Source organism: Muscardinus avellanarius (genome assembly GCF_963383645.1).
Source record: "Muscardinus avellanarius genome assembly, chromosome: 1".
NCBI classification, from domain to species: Eukaryota; Metazoa; Chordata; class Mammalia; order Rodentia; family Gliridae; genus Muscardinus; species Muscardinus avellanarius.
The window spans coordinates 159792035-159805238 of NC_137786.1; the positions used below are offsets into that span (position 1 = coordinate 159792035).

A 13204-nucleotide genomic window follows, 5' to 3' on the forward strand; every position below is an offset into this window, starting at 1 on the left:
TTTTTCATCTGTTCCTAATGTAATTCTAAATTACAAGTTTCATTGATGATTTTTTGTTAACAGGAATCATTTGTGTGCTTTAGAGATCCAGCATACCTTCCAAACAGACCCTGCTGAATATGTAGTATCTATTATTCATTCATTCATTCTAAAAATATTTAACAAGTATAAAATTCTGGGAACACTGAATACCATTTAATTCAACATGTATGAAACCACAGACAAAAGTCTGGACATGAATATGATTTCCAGCTTTATTTTTATTTTACTAAATATGTCTTGGATTTTTAAATGGCACTAAAAAGGTGATATTGGATATATTAGGAAATGGCTGATTTAAAAAATCTGATAAAAATCATAAAGTGTATTAGTACTAAAGACTTAGCAATTCTTCTGGTGGATTATTTTGTATTAGCTTTCAGGACATGCTTTTGAACTCTGAGGTTTCCTTAGGACCTCAGGTGTGGGGATTTTTTCCATGTATCTAGGTTGTTGTTTTCAAAATACTATACAATGAGGAATACTATACAACTTATTGCTCTAACAGGGGTCATTTTGATAGTGAATGAAGTACTATTAATCACACAAGTATAGTAGGTGAGAATGGGACTCTTTGAGGCAAATATGGTCATATGAGATCATCTGAGCTCTCAGGAAGGAACACAGGTTAGAGGAGCAGTTACTGTCACAGTGTCTGCCTTATCATTTGCAAATCACTTCCCCTTTCTAGGGTATATTCAGATGAAAAGTAAAAGGGTTTTTATTAGAATGGACCCCTACTGCTGGGCGTGGTGGCACACACTTGTAATCCCAGCATTTGGAATGCTGAGACCCAAAGATCGTGGTTCACGGGCAGCCTCAGCTAAATAGTGAGGCCCTCTGCAACTTAGTGAGACCCAGTTTCAAAACAAAAAGAATAAAAAATAAGGCAGGGGGTGTAGCTCGGAGGTCGAATGCCCCTGGGTTCCAGCCCCAGACCCCCCCACACACAAAAAAGACAGAGAATAAAAGAATGGACCCCTACTGCTTCCTTAAAATTCTATCACTCTATAATTACAGACTAGAGGGAGTCTCATTATGTTTTAAAAACAGCTTCAAACTAAAACGCAGTGCCTAGACAAACACACAACATGCTTTTTCTCTTCCCTTTATAAAATACATAGTTATAAACAAATCTTACATAATATTTAAAATAAATCAAAACCTGCTTGCTTTCAGGTTGGTAATAATCTCATCCTCACTACCTAAAGCATTATTTTGGGAAAGATTCTGAAGATATATCTGGGCTCAGCAGAGGTAAAGGCCTTGATCAACTAATGATGCCTTCTGGGGTGATGGGAACAGCAGAGAGAGGTAGGGAGGAAGAGTGGCTGTAGCATATGCCTGTGTGCCAGCTCTCTGCCATAGCTGAGCTAGGTCTCTGTTGCTGAAAAATAAAATAAAAACACAAATATCATATATTTATAGCATATTTTCCCCATATTGATATCTAGCATTGCATTAGTCTCACTTAGGAAGAGGTACTGAGCCATGTGAGAAGATATTTTCACATTCTTCTGTTCTACATGCCCTTTCATATGGATTCAAGAAGCAGAAGCTAAGAAATGGTTCCCATGCCTGGTTGTATAAGAGAATTAACAGAATCTCTGGGAACATAGTCCTTTTTACCTTCTGCCTACACCCAGAGGATCCTACTATGCAGCCAGAATAAGGAAAACAGACAGAGAGGATAGAATGGGACGACAGGGCACCTAGATCCTCGTCCTTGCTCTTTCTTGATCCTCATTGACTTTGTATAGATAATATCCATCTTGGTCTATAAAATGAATTTGGATTCTTAGGAATTCCCTAACTTTAAATTTCAGTGACTAAAAACATGGGGAGGTCAAGAATCTCATGTTGTGTCTACACAGACAATATAGATATCTTTCTCTTTGTTCAAATTCAAAGAAAGTTGACTTTGTTGTCAAAGAAATAAAGCTCCAGTAAATGATCAGGAAATAAATGAATATCACTCTTCCACACATGAAAAAATCACAGTTTCTTGAAAGAGGCAGCTAAGTTATAGGATACCATTGACAGAATCCATTTTCTTGGTAGTCCTCTAAAATGTTTTTTCTTTAAGACATTAGAAATTCATAGACATAATTTACCGCTTTCCAGGCACTTTTCTCATTTCTTGTGCTCCTGACTCCAGCAGATCTTTCTTGATTCTTGCTATTCAGTAAGTGAACATCTCACCTGAGTAACGGCAACATTTGTCCCATCGGTGACTTCCACACTCATGTTATAGTGAACATCTCACCTGAGTAACGGCAACATTTGTCCCATCGGTGACTTCCACACTCATGTTATAGACCGACCTCTGCTCTGCGTCCAAAGGTTTGGCAATGACAATTGTCCCAACACCCTTCTCTGCATCAAAAGAGCTGTCAAAATTCCCTCCTAATGATTTCACAGAAACAACATGAAATTAGCATATCTGAGAAGTTATTGCAGGTACTAAAGCATATATCTTTAAAGGGAGCTCTTACTTTTTGAAATATTTTTTGACAGGCATCCAAATGGCTCAATTTTGTGAATCTTAAATGGGACCTCTTTATTTCTAACTTAATTCATATTTCAAAACACAGCCTCTACAATGCATAACAAATGTCACACAAAAAAGAATGTATTGTTTAAGGAAAACCTCAGTAGTTATATTAGAATAGTGAGCATAAAATGATTCCATAAAATATTTAGAATTCTAATGGCTCTTCAACCCCTTATGGCTTCTGTGCTAGAAATTTGAAGATCTGACATTTTTTTCCAAAACAGATTAAATTCTAAGTAAGCCAATGGTTCAATTATTATTAATAAATATGAGTAGATATTTCTAAATCTATTCTGGGATTGATGGTAAACATTTGGCTGGAAGAGTTCAGGTTCCCTCAATTAAGTGTCAGAAATAAAATTATGATTACTGGAAAATAAGAAAAAGTAAAACATGAAATTTCACATGAACTATTCTCTATCTGCAAATTGGTATTATAGAAATATTTTTTGCTGACTTCTAAGAAGATGGCGACCGAGAGATGCAGTACATATCAGATCTGCTGGCACTCCGTCTCTATTGCTGTGAAAACAGCGTGGTGACAAAAGGAAGAAAACAGCATAAATTCACAGAGAAATAATTTTTGCCATCTTGACAGTGTGAATTCAGTTTCTTCTAAAAAAGTAGAAAATTTATGTGAGATTTATAAAATGAAATTGGGAAAGAAGTAAAAGAAAACACCAGCTTATATAATATAAACTAATAAAAACAACTTTTTATGAAAGTTTGGAAAACTTTACTTTTCCTCCTTGGGCCAGATATAATTCATTGCCTATAAATGGTACGGAGAAGACGACACTGGCATTGTTGAAGTTATTGCTGATGTTTTCATTTCTATGAACCACAGGGTGGTTTATGATTTTCCCCAAATGAAAGATATTTTTAAGAGAGATAATGGTAAAAAAAGTGCGGCCATTTAAATTTAATATCAATTATATGTCAACAATCTCTGTTTTAGTCTGAGATTGTATAGTGTCAATTTTGTTCTTAGACTATTTTATTTAACTGTGGTATATCAGGCAATGCATTTATTGAAGTCCATATTTTAGAAATAAAAAGCTTGGCTTTTCTTACATTCTGCATTCTTTGAATTTCATTGTCCTGATGAATGAACAGTACATTTCTATAATACTGCCAGTGGGCAGATGAGCTAAGAGAAAGAAGAATTTTATCTGAATCCCTCGAATTTGAAGTATGGTGGCACAGAACATAAAATATAGTTTACTTTTAAAAACTGTTCCTATATATGTGTTATATATATACACACACACACATATAGTTATATGTATACAATTTCAAATACCTATTGCTTGCAGCTGTCATATACACTTATGATTATTTAATTGCTAGAGAGAATATAATTGCCCTTGACATTTAATTAACGTTATGGAGATACAGAGGTACTGGAAAATTGCTTGGAGATGATATACTTTTTCAAAAATTTCATCTAAAAAGAGATTCATCTTCCAATTAATATCTTTAATTGATTTACTGAGAAGCACTAAATGTTAACTCAAAAAAACCTTTTGAAGGATAGATAAGTAGAAGGGGAGGGGGAATCTCAGCTGAAAAGGGAAGCCAGCCTTTGGTCACTGCTTTTTATTCAAAGAGAATGTTTTATGTTGATAACCATATGGAATAAAACTGAAGGCTGATGATTCCAGTGGCTAGCATAACTATCTTAATAAGCAAGTGGTATGTTCTGAAATAAACTTTGCCATGGAAACTTTCAAAGAAAAGGTATAACATCATGTCCTAAGATTTGTGAGGAAGAAAGACAAGACTGCAGCTCCTCCAGCCATTTCTAATGGGCATCAAATCACATTTTCAGTCACATTTAAGTCACCTTTAGAATGATTTTTCCTCCAAGATGTTTACTTTCTTAATTTGAAGATTGATTTCATTTGTTGGTGGGGAGTGAATTGGGGTCATTCTCCAATGTTGATTATTAAAAAGAGGTACAAATTTGTAGGTCAAGGCAAAACAGAAATCACGCAGATTATAAAAATTTAGTTTGCTTAAGTGTAAAGATTAATAAAAATGAAATTTAGAGAACATGCAAGCAAAGGCTTTGAATGTCAGTGATTGGTTAAATGAAGTGATCCTATGTGCTCTTGCTAAGACCTGTGTTTTCCTCAAGGCCCTTTGAAAAAATACATACTCATTCCAGTTGCTAAGTGGTATAAAATTTACATATCTTATATATGGCATACAGATTGTATGCTTTTTCTTAGTCATTTTTGTACCAAATAAAAATTTTTGGCAAAAAAAGCTTAAACTTTTAGAGTTCTTTCTACGTGTGTGTGTGTGTGTGTGTGTGTGTGTGTGTTCATTCACCTTTACTGTTTCAAATACTCCAGGAAAGAAAACCTTAAAGGTAGGAGAGAAGGATAATTAGAAAAGCACAAGGAATTTGAGAATCTTAGCTCAATCTACTAATATGGCCAGCAGTCTCTGATACTCTTAGTTAAGCCAAGATTTCATGTTTCTTGATTTTTCAAATGGATTTCTGACAAGGGACACAGACTCTAGACCAGCAGTTCACCATCAACCCTTAGGGGCCTACACTTAAGCATCCCATTTCGTAAAGACTTCACATTTGTCTCCAAAGGTCTCATTTTTTTCATGTTCCCCAAGCCTGAAAGGTGATTCCCTTTCTGTAGGGAACCATGCCCAACTCATCCAGGGTGAGAATATCAAATGCAAAAAGTCCATTTTTGCTAGAGGCATTCCATTTTAAAAAGATGTGCTTCCTCAGAGCCAGTAACAGAACATGCAAAGCCAGAGTGTGTTCAGTGCAACAGCGTGAGGCTAAATAAAAGGTGGGGTGGGGAGGACACTGCCCAGCTAGTCCCAATTTCAACAAAGTAGGAAATTAGAAATGTCACAGTCTGAGCATTGCTGCAGGGGTGTGCGGCAGAGATGGTTAAAAGCGAGGTTGTGAACAGCCCACATAACAGATAATTCATGTTAGGGACATTTTTCTTTGATCATTTTTGGCCAAGACAAGTGTAGTAAAGTAAACAAAGAGCAGAAGAGGTACATCGGATTTGTGGGTTTGTATCGGATTCTAAAGTTAAACAGAGGAAGTAGGGACTCCTAAAAACGGCCTTACAAATAGGACTTGAATGGAAATATTTGGAACTAGCAGCTACTGCTTGAATGTGTTGGGTAGCAGGGCACTGGTCCATGACTAAGTCTAGTTTTTCTTTAAATATGGATACAAAGCACTACCATCTCTCCATAAAGAGATGCAAGGGTGAAAATTGCACAGCTTCTCCTTTAGAGAAGCTTCCAGGTCCCTTTCCTAGCATATGACTCTAATCCTCTGCACGTGTAATTGTAAAAATACCCAAATCTAGTAGTCACCAAAGGGTAGGTGTTATGTGAGAAGCTTCCAAAACTCTTAGCAGCTGAATCTCAATGAATTAAGGGCATCATACACAAGCTGTTCATTCAAGTTCAGCATGTACACTGAGCCCAAGGAAAAATGTTAAACATCGGTTACAGGGTGATCATGAATAATTTTCTGCCTTGGAATAAGCAAGCATTGTACTAGGCCGAAAAGGGTATTTACGTGTAGAGCAGGAGACACCAGGTGCAGGTCAGGAAAAAGTGTCAGGAAGGAAAACTTCCATACAGAATCTAGTTTAAAATTCAACTTCTTAAGACATTTGACATATGAAGTATGTTTGTTCTTTTTATTATTTTTCCAAAGTTTTTCAGATATACTTCTATGTTGCTTTGGAGAAAGGGGAGCCCTATTTGGGATCAAATCAAGAAAAAAGGGCCAAGTCCAAGAAATGCAGTGTTTGATGTCAGGTGTACATGAGCAGAACACAGTCAGATGGAGGAATATCTATGTTAGAGTACACATAGCTTCTCTTAAGAGAGGTGAGCAAGAGTTCTGAGATGAAGAAATATGGCCACCTGGTTAGGGAAGATCACAGATCCTCTAGTCAGAACAAGGCCATGTTAGTACTGTCAGAGAGTTTGACTTCCCTAGTTGACACAATTCTAAATAGGCCAGGGTTCCACAGCAAGCAAGGTTCAAGGAGTGCAGGCATAAGCTTATCAGACAGCAACAGTAAGAACCCAAAGACTGCAGAAAGCTAAGTAGGAACTAAGGGTCCAGGTGGCCTTTATGTATCTGGACCAAAGAAAGATATTTCAGTGCAGGCTATGGCGTTGTGCTAGTGCCTGCCATCAGAAAGTTATTTCCAAAGAATAGCCTTTCTTCTATCATTGGGTGAGGCAAACAAAGCTATTTTAGAGGGCTCAGTGGTAGAATGCTTGACTAGCATATGCTAGGACCTGGGTTCAATTTCCAGTGCTGCACAAAATAAAGTGATTGCTATCTGTAAGGAACTGTAGGTAAAGAGGAAGTGTTTGAAGTATATAAAAATAATGGCCTTTCCAATTCATGTATTTGCCATCAGAATAAAGATTCAGGGGCCGAATTGTGTACCAGATTGTGTGCACACTGGAGAGTATGTAAATCAAGGAGCTGCTGAGTTGAAATCATAGTCTCCTGAGAAGTGCGAAGATATGTGATAAAGCCACAAAGGATTGTGGGTTATTTTCTGTTCCCTTCGTTTTCTTTCCTTTTGACACAGAGAAGGAACATGCTGTGCGTTGGGCTGTTTAAACACAGAACAGCTGAACTTTATTATGTTTCCTTTTAATTACAGCCTTCTTAACTGGGTTATAAGTAGAGCTTCTGTTTCTGGAAGCTGAAGGGAGTCTAGCTACAGAACTGTGTGAGCCATGGTCTCTTTGGGGGCATGAGGAAGTGATTGGCAGATCCTCAAGTGCAAGGGTCCAGGCGTGGGAACAAAACCTTGCTTACTACATAGTTTCTATAAATTCAGTGTGGTAGGAGAAAAATAAATGGGGTTATATTAGAATAAGGTAAATTTGGAACTATGAAAATAAGGACACTATGTTCTTGGGGGGATAGCATGCTGAAACACTATTTCTACTTATTAATAAGCATTCATAGGAACATTCATAATCTATAAGCACTAGGCCAGGATGTTGTATACTTTGTATTTCAGTTTTTTGTATGGGTGCCTGAATGCGCTGTCTGTAAGGGAAACAAATCTTGACCTTTCTTGGAAGAGTCTTAAGTATTGGCCTGGGCAAATTCTGAACTTTAATCTGAGACTATTTCAGATCCATGCTGACATATGCTGTGTGCTTATTCTTAACATTCATCTATAGTTCACTGCTAAGTCTTGAGCATTAAGCCGTATTGTTCTCTCATTACACCTGTATGTTAACTACTTAGATGAGGAGAAAGGGAAGAAAGAGGTGAGAATTTTCATGGCCAAAGATAAATAAGCAAGAAATCCTGGAAGCAAGAATGAAACATCTGAATCTGATAAAGAAAACAATAGGTGTTTAGAGAAGGGGAAAGATGTTGTCAGCAGATTGAAAAAAAAAAAACTGACAGATTGGAAAGATTTTCACAAGTGGGATTTGGTGGAGGAGAGACTGTATCGGTACTGAAAACAACCAGCACCTGGGGAAAGGATTTTACTTCTAAGGTGAAATTAAAGGTTGGAGTTTCAAGATGTTGTTGGCTGGATGTGGGGATGGAAATAAAATTATGTTCTGTTTGGGCATCTAGCCCAGTAAGTTCAATTTGTAAAAGAAGCTTGGCTAGATGTTACCAGATTTACAGGGCAATCTCTGCGATAGAACAGTCCAGACCAGAGAGACAATCCTGAAAGTCTTCATTAAAAGAACTACTTAGTGCACTGAAGCAGGGGATTGGATAGGAAGAGGGCAGCATTTAGAAACATGAAAATGAAGAAACATAGAAACTAATGCCATGTTTCTGGATTTATAGGTGGACAGCCTGACAGGACTCCTTCCAGGGAGGGCTCTCATATATAAACTACGCTTCCTTTCTTGGATCAGTGCAGTTCCCATTTTGTTAAAGATGCCGAGGTTGCTGTGGCTGGGAATACAAATTCACTCATGGGTTAATCTCAAGAGCCTTTGGTAGAATTAACATACTGACTGCCTGAGGCCTCTCACCAGTCACCAGAGGTCTACACAGGAAGCATAATGGTAGCTATCAATAGAAGCATTGGTGGGAGGAAGGAAGAAGGAGACATGGACCTTGATCTTAAGGGTTATGAATGTAGATAGGATAAGCACAAATGGAAACCTGCAACAGCATTAATAATGTGATGTAGAAAGAAAAAACATGCAAGTAAGGTTATGTGCAGTACTACTAGGCACACTTATCTACACACGAACACACATGTAGGTATGCCGAAGAACTGCAATCCTGACCCGGATAACTGGGGTCAGGGGGCTCATCAGAGTGAGCATCAGAGAAATGTGACTTTTAAGATTTCTAACATGGCTTAAACCAAAAGCATCCTGGGTCATGTGGGTGGTAGGTAAGATGTGCTCTGGGTCAGGAGATTGCATGCATGGATCATGTAAAGGAGAGAAGGGGCATGGTCAGGAAGGAGAGGTGCTTGCAAACTAGAATGTGAAGTGGTAGGGAGATAAATAAGTGGCTGATGGAAGGGAACAACTCATTCTACCACTCAGGACAGCATACTGGGCACTCTTTCATCTGTTTAGTTTCTACTGCACTCTTCTCTCAGCTATTTCAAAGACACTATTATTGCTCGTGTTCTTAGAGATCCAGTACCAGGCATACATGCGGATACTGAAATGCATTTTCTGTGACTCTGACAGGCGTGGTAGAGAAGGAATCCCCAAAAGTGGCTGCACAGTCAGCAGACAACTCAGTGATGACATGGAACCCCTTGTTCCACAGGAAGAGGCTGTGTCAGGCATTATCTCAGTAAGCTGAAAATCACTGAGAAGATAAAGTAGTGGAGCATGGATCAGAAGAGGTTTCATTTCAACTGTGTTGCATTTCAAATATGTTAAGCAGAGACAAAGAAGGAATTGAGATGTTGATATGACGATGGTCATGTGCAGGGATGGTGTGACTAATGCCAATTAAGTAAGACAAAGATGTTCTACTGTCATTCCATAACTGAAATGTGGAGAAAACAAGCTCTTTCTTTGGGGTAATTTAGAGGACTCTCTACTGAGGTTTGATTGGGGGCCATGAAGTATTCTTTTTTATTTTGTGCCTCTTTAAAACAGATGTGCAGCATCCTAAATACTTTCCCCAGATCCAGCCATCCTGGAAAGGAGGCAGATTCCTGCCCATCCTGTCCAGTCAGTGACATGTGGAGAGAAATCATTTCCCCAGACCAGCTCTTTCCTGGATTCTCTGCCTCCCACAGAGAAGCGTGGGAAGTCAGCTTAAGCTCAGCACTGTGTCAGATCTGGGCAGGCGCACACTCTCCCCTTTCCCCATTAGCAACAGCCTGTTTTGTTTCCCAGTCCTGGGCACTCATTTCCTCTCCAGCTCCTCTCCCTGCTGGTTTGTGGAGGGCTGCAGTGCTGTGTTGCCCTGCCCTTTTGCAGCCTGGCATGCTTGCTTGCTTTCTTTCAAGGAATTTAAAGGTTGGCTCCCAAGGTTTATCCCGCATGCTCCCATCTGCTTTCTCTATTCAGCTTGTGCAGGAGGCTTACTGGCTATATATCTAGGTTCCATTTCCTGCCCTTCCTTTTGTGGACAGAAGCCAGGGGACTCTCCTGATGGAGCTTTTTGGTCTATGAATGGCACTATTGCTGCAAAACAGAGGGGCTGGAATACATTTTAATTTATTTTTCAATTGGAAAAGGCCCAGTTAAATAAACCAACCTACGAAAAGATAAAAACAAAACAACAAAAAGCCCACATACCTCAAAAGAAAAGGAAAAAATCAAAACAATACCCCCAACCCCAAACCCGATCAAACCTCAAACAAAAGAGTCATTGGATACAAGTAATGCAATAGCTGTTAGAGGCATGTATGAAATCTGTGGGCTGCACTTCAGCCTGTCACAGGCAGTTATGAAAGATGTAATTCAATTTGCTTCAAAAAAAAGAAAAACCATAAAAGGCAGATTGGATAGCTGTATTTTAGCAAATGTGTTTGCACTAAGGGTACCTTCTGTTGAACAGTTCTGCCCACAAGCTGTCTGTAGAATATAGAACATCTCTCGTGCATGCTTGCCACCTTGAAGCAGGGCAGTCGGGAGCAGAAAAAAAAAAGAACAGAATGCAGAAAAAAGGTGAAGAAAAAGAGAGAAATGAAGGACAGCAAGTCTAGTACCATCAATACATTTAGAAATGAGATTAGCCAAGTGTGACAATAGAATTTAAATGACACACAGAAAGACATTAAGATTGCAGTAAATAACATACTATGGAAAATCCAGCCAGAGAGCACTTTCTGTTCAGCTTAGCTACAGAGTCAGAACGAAAGCATAGGTTGATTATTCATTTTACTGGCTCTTTTGCATTCCAGCACTATAAATCTTTTCATCTTAACATTAATTGTTAGTTTTTCTTTTTCTTTTCTTTGTATAATTTGGCTAATTGTTCTAAACAGTTAATCACGTTGCCCAAGAGTGCTCTGGAGGACTTGAACTTACCGACTATGTCAAACCACAGAGGGGTGTTAGCTGGCTGCACAGACACCACCCCCACAATCTCTGTTACTCTATCGCTTTCCATGACTGTGAAGTTATAAAATGGTTCGTCGAAGGTCAACGGTACAGGTGAAGGGGGCGGTTTCTTAATCCACTCAATGTGCAGGCGGGCTGTGGAGGATTTCTGTGGGCGGCCATTGTCCACGGCCTTGATCTATGTACACACAAAGAACATAGGAAGGCGTCTTAGGGCTCTGATTCTGGGGAAGGCTAGATCTGTCGCTCACATAGTGTTGGGCCAAGAGTCAACCTTCAGCTCAAAGCCAGCAAATGGAAGAAAAGAGTGGAGAGCTAGGGAGAGTGGACTCTGGAATGGGGGAGCAGTCTAGTTGGGGGATCACCCCACACTTGCCAGAGGGTGATCTGAACTATCGCCAACTTTCTAGATATGGAAACCTTGAGAAACATATGTTTCACTTACAGTTTATAGTGTTTTATGGGCACAGATGATAGTTTATATGAGCAGAAACAGCTAACTTGATTCCTCAGAGCATGCCCCCAAACCTCACCTCTGGTGGTGAGACATGAAAGGGGATAAGATGCGCTGTGAATCCTAAGTGTGAATGATATGTGTGTATGTGTGTGTGCACACATTGTCCTCTTTTGCAGCCCCTTCTCTCTACTTTATTCTGGAGGTGCACTCTGGTTACACAGGGCTCTGGAACAGTGATGGCCCAGGCATGGAGAAGCCTGCAGCCTTGGCCTAACTGCCTGTGGGGGCCCTTTACTTATGGACATCATGGAGGAGTGAGGAAGAACTCTCTTGGTGGCAGCAGTGGCTCCAAGAAGCTATGGTGTCCTAAACTCAAAGAGTCCAGTGAGTAACAGAAAACCAAAAGTAAATAGATAAAATAAGTGTTTAAAAAAGGATTTCAAATACTGTGTTTAAAGGTAATATTTATGAGCCAGGTATGATGGAACATGCCTATAAACCCCACTACTTGGGAGGCTGAGACAAATGAATCATGGGTTTGAGGCCAGTCTCAGCAACTTAGGGAGAAGTTTTGCAACTTAGTGAGACTGTGCTTTAAAATAAAAAGAAAAAATAAGGTTGGGGGTTGAGAATAGCTCAGGGGTAGAATGCCCCTGAGTTCAATCTCCAATATGGGTTCAACCTCCAATATCACACACACACACACACACACACACACACACACACACACACACACATTCAATGAGCAGAAAACACTAGCAACACAAAAACAAAAATAAGTAAATATGTAAAATAAAAATACAATGAATTTTATGGGCACACAACCAATAGTGATGGCCTCTGAAAACAGCAGCAACTCAAAGCACCCTCATGCTATATATGTTCGTGGATGATGACATTGCCTAGAAAATCTCTCTAGAATGGAGATGATACATACCTTAAATCAAGATCTCTAGGAGCTGAGACAGATATGAGTACAAATGGTTTGTGAGGGGCATGCTCTAAGGAGAAAGGGAGTAAAATCAGGGTGGACAGGGAAACGTGCTAAGCAGGGATGTGGAGGTAGCTGGCCCAGGATTTCACTTGGAGCTCTGAATCATGATACATTTGGATCCATCTGCAGCAAGCAGGTTGGACTTTTGTATTTGTGTCTCAGTAAGTTCCTGGCTGTGGGCTGCTGGAGTGTGGGTAGAAGTCTGGAAAATCTTGGGTCAAGAATCAGCCAAGGATGGTGGTCTGGATATGGGGAAAGCCATGAGCCCTTAGCATCCAGCCCTCACAGCAGGCATAGGACTAGTTTGGTAAAGGAAATCTGGGCAGGGTACCCAAAGTATCTATTAGAGTCTATCCAGTTCTAAAAGCTTCTCAAGCTACAAGTGTCATATAGCCTAATTTCACACCTCAGAGTAAAAACAGATCAAGGGACTCAGACCATCCTTTAACATAATAAAGGACTGTCTATAGCAGAAAAGGCTAAGGACAAAGAAAAGGGTGGTGGATGGCACCATTCCTAACAGTTCTTGGAACCTTCAAAAATGGTTACCACTTGTAAGGATGACCAGTCTCATATACCAGAAGTATAAGCAGTTCATACC

The 13204-nt window shown here is 39.4% G+C and overlaps 1 protein-coding gene across 1 annotated transcript in view; it reads right to left on the reverse strand.

Annotated features, from left to right (window-relative positions):
- Positions 1-13204, reverse strand: part of FAT3 (FAT atypical cadherin 3) — a gene marked incomplete at its 3' end in the record, with an annotated part of 543245 nt that overhangs the window by 104345 nt on the left and 425696 nt on the right. The window contains exons 5-7 of the mRNA XM_080689108.1: positions 11120-11330; positions 10633-10701; positions 2306-2445 (exon numbers count right to left, since the gene is read on the reverse strand). Of these exons, the coding sequence (XP_080545234.1) occupies positions 2306-2445; positions 10633-10701; positions 11120-11330 (420 nt within the window). The remainder of the gene's footprint in view (positions 1-2305; positions 2446-10632; positions 10702-11119; positions 11331-13204) is intronic.